Below are 15,740 nucleotides of genomic sequence, written 5' to 3' on the forward strand. Positions count from 1 at the left end.
AAAGAGATTTAGAGATTTGTAGCTCTACGCTTAGGAAAACAAATCTGTTAATATTAATTTTTAAAATCAGACCTTTCAAAGCGGAGAACTAGAAGCCCTGACTTCTTACAAACATGTCTAAGAGGTTGAGCTTCCAAACTAAATCTCATCAAATCTGAACATTTTAACCAAAATTAGAAATCTTAGGAGCAAAATCACCCTGAACACAACATCTCTACCATAGTGTTGGCAGCTACAATGAGAAGATGAATGGAACTAATCAGAGTCCTGGAGGAAATCCAGTTAGACCTAGCAAAGAACTTTAGATTGGAAAGGATCTTCCACTTGGTACCATGCAGCGGTTTAGATGAAATTGTATTTATGTGTTAGAATAACCTTATCAAACTCCAGACCTGAGTCCAGTTTGCAGAAATATTTTTATCTGCTCTTTGTCATTTGTCACTTGACCTATTACAAAAAGTCTCCAGAGAACAATACCTGCAGGTTACAGATGGGTAATACAAACATTTTTACAGAAAAGTACCTCAAGAAGTTATAAAAAAATATATATATTACTGCCAAAGTTATGGAAGTTTTTATTTATTTATGGTTACTATGCTTTACTCTATCATTAAGCAGCTTGCAAGAGAAATAAAACCAGAGTTTCTATAAGCAGAGTATTTTCTTTATTTTGGTAGAAGTCATTTAATTTGAGAAATCAAATGTAGCACAAACAGCACCATCAAGTTTTAGATTGTTTGAAGATGCTTAATAACTAGATTCCTTCTATTTTGTTCAAGGAAATCTATTATTCAGATAACAGTTGTTTTAGATGTCAAGGCTACAGTCCAGCTTATTTTGATGTTTGTTGTAATACTTAGGATTTCTACAAAAACTAATAGTAACAGTAAAAAAAAAAAAGATTTAACCAGTTAACACAATTAAGTTTCCTTCTTTGAGTTGTCTAATAAAAATGTATCCAGATATGTGCGAACTTTGCAGGTCACAAGGCCATAGTAGATCTTTAGCAACGAACATCTTCCACCTTTCTGTTCGAGGTCTTCCCACAGCCTTTCTAACTCCTGGCTCCCCATCCCTGCAGTACTGAACAGGTGTCTGTAGCAGCAGGCATTGTAGTGGATATGTCTGTCTCCTGAGAACCGGGCACTGTGGGTTGGCGTGACACCAGCTTTCTTTGCACAGAGACCTACAAAAACGTCAACCGGGAGGGCTGCAAAGACTGATGAGGATGCAACGTAGATTTTACGGATCACATCTTGCGACAGTACGTAAGCAGTTCCTTCACAGTATTCTGGTAGATATTTGTCTGGGTAGAGAGTGCGGGGAAGGTAACGTGGACTGTTGGGGTCCCTGTCAGGGAACTCCTTCTGGATTACTCTGCCTAGATACAGGTCCTCTGGATGTCTGTGAAGGCCCAGCAGGTATCTTCCAATGGCAGGCAGGTTAATGAACACGGAGTCTTCAGTGAACAGAACTAAACGTGCAAGAGAACAGAATCTGATAACCCAGTGAAGAGCCAGCAATGTTTTATCCTTCGCTCCATAGAGGGATGACTCATTTACAGCATGGCTTTGGATCAAATCGCTATGAAGCTCAGACTCTCTCAAGAGATCCTGTTGTGTGGTAAAAGACTGAGTCGATACTGTGAAGAAGAGTATCTTAACAGGAAAACCTTGAATTTGTGTTCTGTTTGCCCAAGTTCGCCTCACTGCATCTCTTTGGGTGATATTAGCAGGAGAGCTGAAGACCAGAGCGAGGAGGAATAGGTCAGAGTTTTTGCAGGTTTCTGAATTAGAAATTGGATAAGCTTGGGACACATTCTCTGTTATGGTGCTCAAGTCCAGTTTCCTTGCTTTCTCCCTCACGTCAGCAACCATAACATCAGTGTAAACCACAGGGGTAGGCTGAAGGATGTATTCCTCAACAAAATCTGCCCCGAATAGCAGTGCATGGAACAGCAAGATGTTGAACAGGAGGAAGCACCACTGATGGGTACGCAGCTTACAGAAACAGCACTGCGGTGTCAAGAAAAAGATGGATTACTCTAAATACAGTAAAGGAAACTTTAATCAGAATTTATGACATGAAAAAAATTGTATTCTGTACCTTCATGACAGCAGCAGCAAAAGTCTTGCTTATCTGTTTATTAGCAGCAAGTGATGATTGAACCTACCGCAACAGAATGGCTCTACAACAAAAACAGATGACACAATGACTCTCTACTTACATGAAACCCTAGGAGTGTGTAACTCTGCACCCTGTTCTCAACTCAGGGCTTGATTTCGAGGAGTGCATCCTGCATTATGCATACCTATTCAAGCACACGTAGAAAAATAAGCTGATTAAAGTCAATGATATTCACCATTAATCACAAAAACATTAATCTTAAAAACACTTCAATAAAAATCTTGAGAAATGATGACCTTTGCTAAAACAAATTAAAATATTGTTTCTTAACTTATAAATTTGATTTCGGTGCATTTGACTACATTCTTTGAAAATACAACAAAATTATTGATATAGAAAAGATTATGGCATAAGTTCAACCATATCAGGATATGGTCATCTGCCTTAAATGACAGGATGGGTAATGAGATCAATAGTGGGAATATGTTGGATCACACATTGGATTTCTGTCTTTGTGTCCTTGGGCAAAACATTTCTCTTACTTTTCCTGCTGCTGGTAGTCACAGGGCCGGCTGGTGGTGATTGAATTGCAGGCTCATTTTGGTCAGTTCATCCCAGCACAGCTGTGGCTATGATGTGTCTTACCACCATAATTGTTTGAATGACTGAATGTAGTATGAAGCTCTTTAGAGTTGTCTTACTCTGAAGTCCTCTTACTCACCTCTTACCATTTACCATGTACCATCATCAAACAAGCAGCCCACAGTCCAATTGTTTACAAAGCAACTGTAGAAACAAACAGCTTGGTTTAGTAGGTCTGTCTTAACAATGAAGAACAACAATGCTGGCCAGGCCAGCATTAGAGACTCGTAGTCACTCACTGGTATATGATGATTTATAAGGGTATTCTGCGTCTGCTCCCCTCATACCTCTGTGAGTACATTCAACCAAGAGTGGGTGGACTGTATTCTCTATGTTCTCAAGAGTCTTTGCTTCTGTCTGTACCTAGTGTCCGCACTGAAGCTGGAAAGACAGCTTTTCAGTACTCTGCCCCCACAGCATGGAACAATCTTCAGAAAGACTGGAAGTTGAAGGATTTAATTCCAATCGGACATTTTAAACGATTGCTCAAAGGTTTGGAAATTATATCTATGGTTTGTAACTGTTTTATGAATTTCTAATTATAGATAGATGTAATTGTAAACTGTAATGTAATTTGTAATGTAATCTTTTGCTGCTGTCTTGGCCAGGACTCCCTTGAAAAAGAGATTGTTAATCTCAATGGGACTTTTCCTGGTTAAATAAAGGAATAAAAAAAAAAAAAAAAAAAAAAACAAGGGAAAAATATACTTACTAAAAAAGCACTGTATAGATGAGGCCAGAGTGGAACATTTTGATCAAATCCTGGTGAGGGCAGCATCAGACTGTGTGGTTAGTTTTAGGAGCATGTAACTTTACTCCATGTGGAATCGTTCTCATTTAGAGCAGTGCATCCATACTTATTCAGTAAAGACAACATATAAATCAATTCCCATGCCCAGGTTTCAGAAAAGAGAAAAAAAAAGAACAAAAACACACACACACATGCTCGTTCTGCTGTATGTAGTGAGGACCATGTGTTGACTCCCATTGACTTCCATTGATTTTCAGTCATTTTCAACCCTTTCTATACCCTTACCCTAACACTAACCCTCAACCTAACGATTACCAATGCATACCTTACCCAAACTCAATTGACACCTTTGCCCTAAACCTAACCATTGGCAAAATAGCATGTAAGGACCAACAACTTGTCCTCACTTTGGAACAACTGGTCCTCCATCTGATGGTGAAATTGAAAAAAATGGACCTCACTCTAAAGGCTAGACAGGTAGGATATACTGCAGACGTTTAAGTAAAGAATAAAAGGCTTAGTAGAGAGAGAGACAGCTGATGGAGCAGGAATACTAGCTGGCTCTTCTAAGAATTCAGGGATTTAGTACATGTGATAAAATAATGCAGATAAAAAATTTGCTCGGGTATACTTAATGATACCCAGTGCGCTAGCCATATAGATAAATACCCATCTATATAAATACCCGTGTAAATTCCCTGTGCAATAGCCCTGTATAATAATCCTGCTAAAAATAAAAAAGGAAAAAAAATAAACTTCAGCTGTCAATTTTGTGTGTCATATATACACATATATATGTGAACGCACTGTGCATACTGTATATACTCCATGTACCTTTTCTTCCTTTGGCACCTTCTTCCTTTTGACTATTTGAGCCGATGTAACAAGTAAATCTCTCCACTGTGAGATCAATAAAGTCAATCAATCAATAACCATCACTGTCTTTGATAGTATTGTCTGACCCTCAACAGGATACAGAGTCCTACACACAATGTATGTGTACATTTTCCTTGTGTCACTGGTATTTATGTTTGAAATAAGGTGAGTAACAAGCATAAAGAGATTGCATAAAGGTTCTTGTAACATTTTAGCCAATATGATTTTAATGTAATTGTTTCAAGATTCATGGCAACTGGAATTAAAAATTTTTTGTAACTTTGTTTGGTGTAGCTGTGTTTTTGAGATTCTCTATTTATTTACTTTAAAGATTCATAAAAGACACATTTTGTTGGGATTAGAGATTATACTATTATTTTAAACAGGCTAGAAAAAGAGGGGCATCAAGCACCTGGGTGTTCCCACTCAAACCAGTGGATGGCGGTAACGCGCTCCCTGGTTGTGAAGGGGTTAAGGTAACATGAAGAAGAAGCGGAAGTAACCGCCGGAGTTCCTAAACCAAACAGACATGGCTGCCACCATTCAAAGTCTGCTGGAAGAAATATCAGGAGTTGAAGACCCAATTGAAGAGCTCGAGAGCTTAAAAACTGCTTTGTTTTCCATTCCACTCAGCGCCCTCAGAGACTTCGTGAGCGGACAGCGTTTCGATGTGATTTTCTCTCTGCTAAGCTCCAATGAAAGGTTGGCGTGTCTGAGCGAAGATTGTTTACACTGTTCGTAGGATTCCCTGTTAAATGCTGAGTCAGTGAGAGTGGTACTCCTCAGCAATGATGTAGCATGTGTTAGCATAGCCTTAAGCATAACAACAGAAAACACAAGCGAGCTAAAAAAGCTAAGTTAGCATTCTGTTAGCATGCTAATTTAGCTATAATGCTACATGAATTTTATTTTGTCCTTTGTAAGATTCAGCCAAGAATTTATGCTTTTGTTCATCAGTACCCCCATTCGTTTCTCGGTTCTTTGTTTTTTTTTGTATTAATATCCATGTTTTAAGTCTTTTTAAATCAGTTTAATTCCTGTTCTAACAAATATATATTTTTTATATGCCTTACGTTGTGTAACTGAAAGAACAAAGCTGGAATTATATCACAGTTTTTTTTTTTTTTAATAGCTTGATGGAGGGAAATGTGTGCGTCTGGTTATTTCATTTCCGACTTTTTGTAAACATTAATACACCTCTGGCAGCATTCCACCAGAATATTTGACACTCTTCATGATTTTAATTTAAAAATTGTAAAGTTTTTTAGTTGTTCCCTAGTTGGCTTTATGGATTAGCCACAAATTATCTATAGGATTGAGGTTGTATTCAGTGTTGGGAAAGTTCTCTTTCTACGTGAACTAGTTCAAAGTTCAGTTCACACATTTTAAAATGAACTAGTTCAGTTCATAGTTCATAATTCAACATTTTGAACTAAGTTCACAGTTCCAAAAAATGAACTAGTTCAGTTCTTTTTCTTTTTTTTCATATATTGCTCAATTACACCATAGCCTACTGTAGAACCACAGACAGCAATTATTTTATCAGTTGTAACACTGAAACTGTGCATCAGATTTAATCTTCATATCCAGGTTTGAATCCTTATCCAACCAGGATTTACATTAGCATTGAGGGGACAGCATTTCCCCATTGTTACTTTAATGCTTTGTTGCTGTCCATTCACTTCACACTAGTAGCAGCTGCAGCTTTCACCCCTACAGTATATTCTCCAAAACATCAGGAAAAATGTGCTGCTTGAATGGTCTTTTTTATGAGGAATTATTAAAAGAAAAACAGGAAGGTAGTCTTTAAGGTGCAAATGTTTTTTTAATTTTAATAATTTTTTCAATTTGAAATTCCATTTCAGTACATACTAAAAAGGAATACTGGAATCCTGGAAAATTATACCAGGCAGGTTTAACAAACAAGTTACATGAATAGTAAAACCCTCAAGAACATTTTACTAACACAAACTGAGGGACCAGGCTGAGGTAGGAATTTAAGGTTACTGAAGTGCGGATTTTTTTACTTAAAGCCGGCGGGCAAAGTTTGCAGAGAAATGTCAGATTGTTGCCATCATCCTCACCGACCACCTGGTCATAAACCTGTTTTAAGTGATCATACTGCTGCTTTTTCGCATCCACGGTCATCTCCATGCTGCTGTGGCTTCCCCGCTGCATTTTGTTTTGATGACGCACGCGGCTGTAGGCTACGACACTGGTAGCTGGTGTTGCCAGATTGGGTGTTTTTCCCGCTACATATTAAGGCCTGTTTACGGTGTGACTTAGCCGGGGTTTCGCCTGGAGGACTCTATAGAAATTTGGCAACCTATTGAACGGAGTTGAACTGAGAGAGCGTGCTGTTCACAGACACCAGAATGAACGAGTTCACAATAACGTTCATCAGGCAGTAATACAGTACGTTCAGTTCACGTTCGCCCAAAATATGAACGAGTTCATGAACTTTCGTTCAATGAACGCGTTCAGGCACAACACTGCTTGTATCATTTTAGAAACTGATTTATCGGTTTAATTAATCTGAATCCAATAGAAATGGGGTTTTGCTATAGTTGAAGAAAGGTTTTTGCCAATATATCCAGGACCTTATCAACTGATGAAAGTGAGGTAACTGTTAAGTTTCCCAGTAGGTCATTTGACCAAACAGAAAAAATGAACCTTTTTGCTCCAATTTAATTCCTTAGAGTCAGCCTGTGTCTTAGCATCAGGTCTAACATCTACTCCATTACGGTACAGCTTTAGGTAACATTTGAGTCAATTGTTTCATTTTGCTTGGCTTAGGAAAACATTTCTCTTTGGATTGTACATGATTCATTCCCCTGGTTTACAGGGTTTGGAGGTATTAATGTGTCCTTTGCTTGTAGGGCACAGGTTGATCTGTGTGTGGACATTCTTGAACGGATCCTACTAGCCCTCAGCCCCTTGCACTTGGTCCAGAACTACAGAGAAAAGCTACTAGAGGGTCTAAGCCATCCTAATGACAATGTCCAGATACTGGCCTTGACACAGGTGAGCGGTTTGTATACATGCACAGCGGATAGCAACCAGTAAAACATTTATTACACTTTGTTTTTCTGTCAGATTGGCAGGGTGGTGGAGCACCCAGAGGCTGTCACAGAAATCCTCAACAACCACAACATCTTAAGAGCGGTGATTCTTTGCATTGGAGAAGAGAGGATTGCTGTGGCAAAACAGGTGAACACTTTAAATGCTGATATTGTTTTATTCAGTTTCTATTCAGCCTTTTTGGTGTATAAGACGTTTTGTTTTTTTCTCTCCCTTGTGTTGTTTTAGGCTATTCAATCCCTTTCTAAAATAAGTCACTCTAAGCCTGGATTGGACAAGTTATTTCAGAGTGATCTTCTTGACGTCATGAAGGAAGTGATGGCCAAAAGTGACATCATCCGATACAGAATATATGAGGTAATTTTATGTTCCTTGAAAGTTATGACTGTAAAATAATACATGCCCAATGTTTTTTTTTTTTAAACAAATTTTGATTACATCTGTTTCATAAAGTGATTATTCTATTCTAGTTTGTTTTCATATATCTGGTGAAATAAGTACCGTATTTTCACGACCATAAGGCGCACCGTACTAAAAGGCGCAGTCTCAGTTATGTGTCCCATTTCTGTATTTAACACACACATAAGGCGCACCGGACTATAGGGCGCATTTTTTATATACAGGTACACGTCCTCTACTACCTTTATATAGCTCTACTGCGTATTTAAAAATACAGCGGGCCCAAAACTGAGTATGACTGTGCTTTATTCATGTATTTATTACAAAGTATTAATCAAACCTGCGAGCTGGCCATGAGACAGACACATCGCAGATGACACAGCGCTGTGATTAGGCCTACTCCTAAATTAACTTAAAATCCTGAAACCTGCCGACGGAATATGATCGCTTTTATTGCCGGTATCCTGGTGCCTGCAGTTTAAATTATTTAGATGAAAAACACCTGCCAGCCGCCGCGGTGAGGCTGCTGTTGAAGGGATTTCTGCTGTCGGTGCACCGCTGGTATGTGGGGGTCTGAGCGCCTCCGACAGAAATAGATAATCTGGATGAACTGACTGCAATTAAGTTTTCAGGTGGCCTTTCTCACTTAAAAACATATTAAAACTACTTTATTCCCCCTGATCACAGCAAATATAGCTGCAAGATTTAGATTATTTAGATGAAAAAACACCTGCCAGCCACCGCGATGAAGAGGAGGAGACCCGGCCCAGAGGCTGCTGTTGAATTAAGTTTTCAGGTAGAAAAATAGAGCGGGAGCAAAACTGAGTATGTTTGTGCTTTATTCATGTATTTATTACAAAGTATTAATCAAACCCATCAAAGTCATCATCCTCTGTTTCTGAATTAAACAGCTGCGCTAAATCAGACATGACAGTTTCCCCTTCTTCGCTGTCAGAGTCACTTTCCGTGCAGCGCGGCTCCTCAGAAATGATGCTGGCTTTTGCGAAAGCTTGAACAATAGAGCCAGCAGACACGTTATTCCAAGCATCAACAATCCATCCGCTAAAGGTGGCGTAACTTGCCCGGCGCTGCCTTCCACTTATCGTGAAACTGTGGTCTCCGTCTGTCATCCACCGCTCCCACGCCGCTCGCAGCCTTACTTTGAACGGCCGCTTCACACCAATGTTGAGCGGTTGAAGTTCCTTTGTCAGACTCCTGAGATAACGGCGAGCACAGCATTCATTTGATTCACCTTTTTTTCACATCGGCTGTGAGATGGGCACGCAGCGATGGTGATGCGTGGAAAAAAGCACCTGGTCTCCTCACATACACCTGCCTTTCATCATCTTCTCATCCATCCAGCCTTTTTCATTTGCCTTAATATCATATGTCATCAGAGCGCTGTGTCTGTCTCGCTGTCAGCTCCCAGATCAGCTTCTCTGATTGGTTGATGCGGCGCGTCCAGCAGCAAAACTTCAATTTTTCCATCTCGAGCAGCAGCAGCGCGTTGGCAGATGCTTAAACGCTCCTGCAGCTCAAAACGCGCTGCGGGACCTTTTGCTGCACCTATACGCGCGTCAACCATTGACTTTGCATGTAAACTCGCTGCTTCTGCTGCACCTGCTGGGTCCGGTTCACACCGATGTGGAGCGGTTGAACAGCGAGCACAGCGTTAATTTGTTTCCCCATGTTTTTCACATCAGCTGTGAGATGGGCACGCATGGAGTCACAGATTAATGTTGATGAGTGGAAAAAAAAACACCTGGTCTCCTTACATTCAGCCACTCTTTCATCATCTCCTCAATGAGGTGGTCTCAAAAGTCGCAGTTACAACACACATAGGGCGCACCGCACCATAGGGCGCACCACACATTTTGAGGGAACAAAAAGACGTTTAAGTGCGCCTTATAGTCGTGAAAATACGGTATTCAACATGCCAAAATTTTTCTTAGTAAATATATTTCTAGGCCTACTATTGATATGACATTTTCATCAGATTTCAGTAACAATCCACCAATACAAAGAATTTAAACCAAAGATGTCCAGAAATTAGGTTATGTGTAATAAAGTGAAATGGAATTATATTTACTAAGAAAAATGGAGGGGTTTAATACTTATTTCACCCGCTGTAGAAGTACTAAGCTTATCAATTAATATAATCTAGATGAAACCAAATTAATGTTCTCATTTGGTTTAATCATATTTTCCAAAAGAAAAAAGCTCATATGATCAGAAGCTGCTCTTGTTTTTCTTTCTGCTTGCAGCTGGTGGTTGAAATCTCATCTTTTTCTCCCATTTCTCTTGGTTACTGTGCCAACAGTGGGCTCATTTCCCAGCTGCTCAGCGAGCTGACGGGTGATGATGTCTTAATCAGGTAGCAATAGTTTTGTGTCTGTGTCACAACTCGTATACTTCATGTCTTGTTTTTCTCTGAAAAGCCTGCTATTCTTTTCAGATAGTCCTTTTAATTCTTTTGATAATTTCTTTCCAACCAGGGCCACGTCGATTGAGATGGTGACCAATCTTGCCCAAAGTCAGCATGGCCGACAGTATTTGGCTCAGCAAGGCATTATGGGTAAGATCTCCAACATGATCAGAGGAGCCGAGACAGACCCGTTTTCCTCCCTCTATCTTCCTGGTGAGTAGATTTACAAGCTAGTTTAAAATTAGATATAACACTGAGTTCATGATTAAGATACATAAATATATAATAGGTATGTATTTTGTTGATCCACTTTTATGTGTGGGTTCTAATCTGAAGAGAAAAGAAGTTGAGAGAACTCAACAAGTGTTCTTTAAAACTTCACTTTTCAGGAAATGCTAATCAAAGTTCATCTTGGCCATTAATTTTTATGCATCTCTGGTTTAGGTTTGGTGAAGTTCTTTGGGAACCTGGCCATCATGGACAGCCCCCAGCAGGTTTGTGAATCCTACCCAGTCTTCCTAAGCAAGGTGTTTGACATGGCCCTGGATCCAGATCCAGTCATGATTGGGGTTGCCTTGGATACTTTGGGATTACTTGGTTCTACAGTCGAGGGGAAGCAGGTTCTGCAGAAGACAGGTAGGTGTGATTTCTGTCTTTACAGTTATGTTTCAAGGGTTATTTTGGGTCACACCTTAGTCATTTAGTGCATATGTTGCATATTTTGTATTAAAAAAATCATTATCATCCAGAATAATAGATTTTCTCTGAATAGGAGAAAACTTCAAGGCTGTGTTTTCAAGAATAAGCCAGCTTGCTGGTTCTGGAGCTACGGAGCTGAGAGTTCGAAGCTTGGATGCCATATCCCAGCTACTCACCCTTCAGGTATTGATGTAAACAAACTGTGCATATATTAGTGTGTTACTGTTGAATACATAAACTCAGCTTAAATCTTTTCTCCGTTTGCAGCCAGAGCATCAAACAGACGACCTTTTGTCCCTGACAGAGTCCTGGTTCCACCTTCTGTCTAACCATCCAATGGATATGATCCACAACATCAGTACTCAGCCTTTTCCAGAGCTGCACTGTGGGGCTTTGAGGATCTTCACTGTAATTAACAACAATATCACAATCATGGCCTAAAAAAACTAACTTTTTGCATTGATAGAATGTTTGTATATGTGTGTATTTCTTTAGGCCATTGCCTGCCAGCCATGGGGTCAGAAGATGATGATAAGCACTCCTGGTTTCATGGAGTTCATATTGAACCGCTCTACTGGCCAAACAAAGGAGGCCAAAGATGCCAAATTTGAACTGGTGGGATCTCTTGTCGGCTCATCTACCGCATCAGAAATGTTGGGCAGTCAAAACTACATCCGTCTGAAGACGTATCTAAAAGAAGGACCCTACTACGTTTCAGCGGTGGCCTCAGTCGGCACAGAAGGAGCCGAATAATCAGCACACACTATGGGCTGAAGGAGCTTTCCTTAAATATTTGGTACAGTCCTGTTGAGATTAACGTCACCTCAAATCAGTTGGTTACTGCTTTGTTTTAAAGAACAACATTAAAGGCTATAAAATCACATCAATCTGGAGCAAAAATACTTGGATAACATTATAAAATTGAGAATGTAATAGAAGAGACACTTGGCCAAAAAAAATATAGTACCGAAGTAATTCCTAGTTTTATTTTTTCTTACTAGATAGTTAAGCAAACTTATCAGATGTTAGATATTCCTAGTTTTCCATCCATATGTAGATTTTTTTTTCTACATTGTCAACCCACTAGCAGCACTGTTCTCCAAAATGTACAGTTCTTTGTCAATTATCTTTTTTTTTTTTTTTTTAAATGTGTTTACAAATGCTTCTTGTATTTCTTTATGTGTATCCCTTTCTGGAGGAATTTACCAGGAATAAATATTCATTTGGAGATTCAACATAACATTCAAAATTAAATTAAAATAATTTATATTTTCCTTTAAATGAAAATTTGAGTCCTTATACAATGCAGACAAAAATCAAAGTTACAGTTTCTTGTATTTTTAACTTCTATGCCTATGCATTAATTAGCAAATGTCGTCACCCACTATTGCGATCATGATCTATTAGGCCTTTAAATTAAAAGATCAAATTTTTGCCTTTGCCAATTGTTAAGTCAGTTACTTAAGAAAATATTCTATGTAATATCAGCAATTATTATCATTTGGTACGCAATATGCGATTTTCACGTAATAAATGTTTGTGCTGTTTTATTGGCGCTTTAAAAATCAAAGATTTCCCACAGCGATAAAAAGAAAACACAAAGGAAATTTTCATTCTTTTATGCATATGTGCTGAATAAAAAGTTCTTAATCAGTGTTAATGGTGTGCTATTATTGAAAAATAATAATTATCCAAACTTTAAAGATAATTAGTGATCAGTAGAAGATTTTTGGTCTTCAAAGTTAATTGGTTTAATTGTGCTGAAGTTATGATCTGCCACAAAAAATGCTGTCTGTTATATCTTTAATGTATCGTGAGTACTGAGTAATTAAGACAGTGATGCTGCAATTAAATCTTTTTATCACTTTCATGTGATCATCAGGTTTCTTTCAGTACAAATAAACATGTGCAGCTGAAATGATTTAAAACAATTTGCAAATCATATTTATGGCAAAAATACAACAATGCTGAGGTGCAGGAAGACAAATCACACAAAAGATGCTCTATTAAAACAAATATTACAGGTGCTTTTTTGGTATTTAGCACTAAGTCCTACTTTATCTGACTGCAGCCTTAAGATTAGTATAGTATACCCCTTTTATTAAATATTTCATGAACTCATAAGTGGCAAATTAGGTGTGTCATCCACTCGGATACCTGCTTTAATCTATTTCCCCTTTAAGATGAAGTATTTTTTAATTGGACTGAGAAAAATCTTAAACTGTGTATGTTAATCAATAAATGGCAGGACATTTGAGAAGTTGTATTAAAACCATATCTACTTCAATTTATTATTTGAGTACTAAATGTAATGCATTCCACTCAGAGACACTAGGTGTAAAATGCCTTTAAAGCATATCTGCGGTTGGAGCATAACAGACATGGTATATCCTTCTACCCCACAGCAGTAAAAACAACTCTTCTCTTAGCTCTGATTTAACCTCAAGCATTCATAATAAGCTGGAAACTCACGAATAACCTCACCTGTCGCCTGTGAATCATCTGTTCACCCACGTCTTCTCCTCCGTGTGTCATCAGATTGTCAGAAAAAATATCCCATCATTCGCTTTACTTGATTTCTAGCATTCACTTCAATGAATTTTACCCATGGAATAAATAACAGATCAGGGAGAAAAAGAAAAACAAACCCAGTGCAGGAGACATTTGTTGTATGAAGAAGCTATTATTTGTATTAGCTTACTGAGGTCAGAATACCCTCTTTATAATTACTGTAATTCTGTTATCTAAAAGCATTAATGCTGAAATGCTTGTTTTTATTTTAGAGTTAGTTATGTCTTATAGACCGGGCTGTACTTATCCTACTTTTTCTAAAGGTTGAAGGATCTTAGATTGACACAAAACAGAAAGTAGGAGGATATGTGAAATTTTGTTATGGTGAATCAGCCTTCCATCATCAATTAGGTTGTGTCAATCAGATTGGTGTGACAACTGGTTCGGGTATCTCTAATATCTAGATTTATTCAGCTCTTGTTACTTAACTTAAAATCTTTCTCTCTGTATATATATATGTATATATACAGAGAGAAAGATTTTAAGTTAAGTAACAAGAGACAGCATTTTTTGTGGCAGATCATAACTTCAGCACAATTAAACCAATTAACTTTATATATATATATATATACACTATATTGCCAAAAGTATTTGCTCACCCATCCAAATTATTGGAATCAGGTGTTCCAATCACTTCCATGGCCACAGGTGTATAAATTCAAGCACCTAGGCATGCAGACTGTTTTTACAAACATTTGTGAAAGAATGGGTCGCTCTCAGGAGCTCAGTGAATTCCAGCGTGGAACTGTGATAGGATGCCACCTGTGCAACAAATCCAGTCGTGAAATTTCCTCGCTCCTAAATATTCCACAGTCAACTGTCAGCTGTATTATAAGAAAATGGAAGTGTTTGGGAACGACAGCAACTCAGCCACGAAGTGGTAGGCCACGTAAACTGACGGAGCGGGGTCAGCGGATGCTGACGCGCATAGTGCGAAGAGGTCGCCAACTTTCTGCAGAGTCAATCACTACAGACCTCCAAACTTCATGTAGCTCAAGAACAGTGCGCAGAGAGCTTCATGGAATGGGTTTCCATGGTCGAGCAGCTGCATCCAAGCCATACATCACCAAGTGCAATGCAAAGCGTCGGATGCGGTGGTGTAAAGCACGCCGCCACTGGACTCTAGAGCAGTGGAGACGCGTTCTCTGGAGTGACGAATCGCGCTTCTCCATCTGGCAATCTGATGGACGGGTCTGGGTTTGGCGGTTGCCAGGAGAACGGTACTTGTCTGACTGCATTGTGCCAAGTGTAAAGTTTGGTGGAGGGGGGATTATGGTGTGGGGTTGTTTTTCAGGAGCTGGGCTTGGCCCCTTAGTTCCAGTGAAAGGAACTCTGAATGCTTCAGCATACCAAGACATTTTGGACAATTCCATGCTCCCAACTTTGTGGGAACAGTTTGGAGCTGGCCCCTTCCTCTTCCAACATGACTGTGCACCAGTGCACAAAGCAAGGTCCATAAAGACATGGATGACAGAGTCTGGTGTGGATGAACTTGACTGGCCTGCACAGAGTCCTGACCTCAACCCGATAGAACACCTTTGGGATGAATTAGAGCGGAGACTGAGAGCCAGGCCTTCTCGTCCAACATCAGTGTGCGACCTCACAAATGCGCTTCTGGAAGAATGGTCAAAAATTCCCATAAACACACTCCTAAACCTTGTGGACAGCCTTCCCAGAAGAGTTGAAGCTGTTCTAGCTGCAAAGGGTGGACCGACGTCATATTGAACCCTATGGATTAGGAACGGGATGTCACTTAAGCTCATATGTGAGTCAAGGCAGGTGAGCAAATACTTTTGGCAATATAGTGTATGTATATACACTATATTGCCAAAAGTATTTGCTCACCCATCCAAATTATTGGAATCAGGTGTTCCAATCACTTCCATGGCCACAGGTGTATAAATTCAAGCACCTAGGCATGCAGACTGTTTTTACAAACATTTGTGAAAGAATGGGTCGCTCTCAGGAGCTCAGTGAATTCCAGCGTGGAACTGTGATAGGATGCCACCTGTGCAACAAATCCAGTCGTGAAATTTCCTCGCTCCTAAATATTCCACAGTCAACTGTCAGCTGTATTATAAGAAAATGGAAGTGTTTGGGAACGACAGCAACTCAGCCACGAAGTGGTAGGCCACGTAAACTGACGGAGCGGGGTCAGCGGATGCTGAC

At 39.3% G+C, this 15,740-nt stretch overlaps 2 protein-coding genes across 2 annotated transcripts; one reads left to right on the forward strand and one right to left on the reverse strand.

The window, feature by feature from the left end:
• Positions 1-642: 642 nt before the first annotated feature.
• On the reverse strand, positions 643-2,190 carry LOC119776594 (putative UDP-GlcNAc:betaGal beta-1,3-N-acetylglucosaminyltransferase LOC100288842). Its single transcript, XM_038275088.1, has 2 exons — positions 2,107-2,190; positions 643-2,015 (listed from the first exon to the last, which is right to left on the reverse strand). Exons 1-2 carry the CDS (start codon positions 2,110-2,112, stop codon positions 921-923), a joined length of 1,101 nt encoding a protein of 366 aa, XP_038131016.1. The 5' UTR covers positions 2,113-2,190; the 3' UTR covers positions 643-920.
• A 2,692-nt stretch (positions 2,191-4,882) lies between these two features.
• On the forward strand, positions 4,883-11,928 carry psmd5 (proteasome 26S subunit, non-ATPase 5). Its single transcript, XM_038274903.1, has 10 exons — positions 4,883-5,098; positions 7,276-7,420; positions 7,493-7,606; positions 7,706-7,834; positions 10,141-10,250; positions 10,372-10,514; positions 10,746-10,937; positions 11,074-11,183; positions 11,268-11,408; positions 11,496-11,928. The coding sequence occupies exons 1-10, from the start codon at positions 4,926-4,928 to the stop codon at positions 11,751-11,753; spliced, it is 1,515 nt and encodes a 504-aa protein (XP_038130831.1). The 5' UTR covers positions 4,883-4,925; the 3' UTR covers positions 11,754-11,928.
• Positions 11,929-15,740: the final 3,812 nt, after the last annotated feature.

The sequence above is a fragment of the Cyprinodon tularosa genome, unplaced genomic scaffold (genome assembly GCF_016077235.1).
Source record: "Cyprinodon tularosa strain WSP-4 unplaced genomic scaffold, ASM1607723v1 ctg94, whole genome shotgun sequence".
NCBI classification, from domain to species: Eukaryota; Metazoa; Chordata; class Actinopteri; order Cyprinodontiformes; family Cyprinodontidae; genus Cyprinodon; species Cyprinodon tularosa.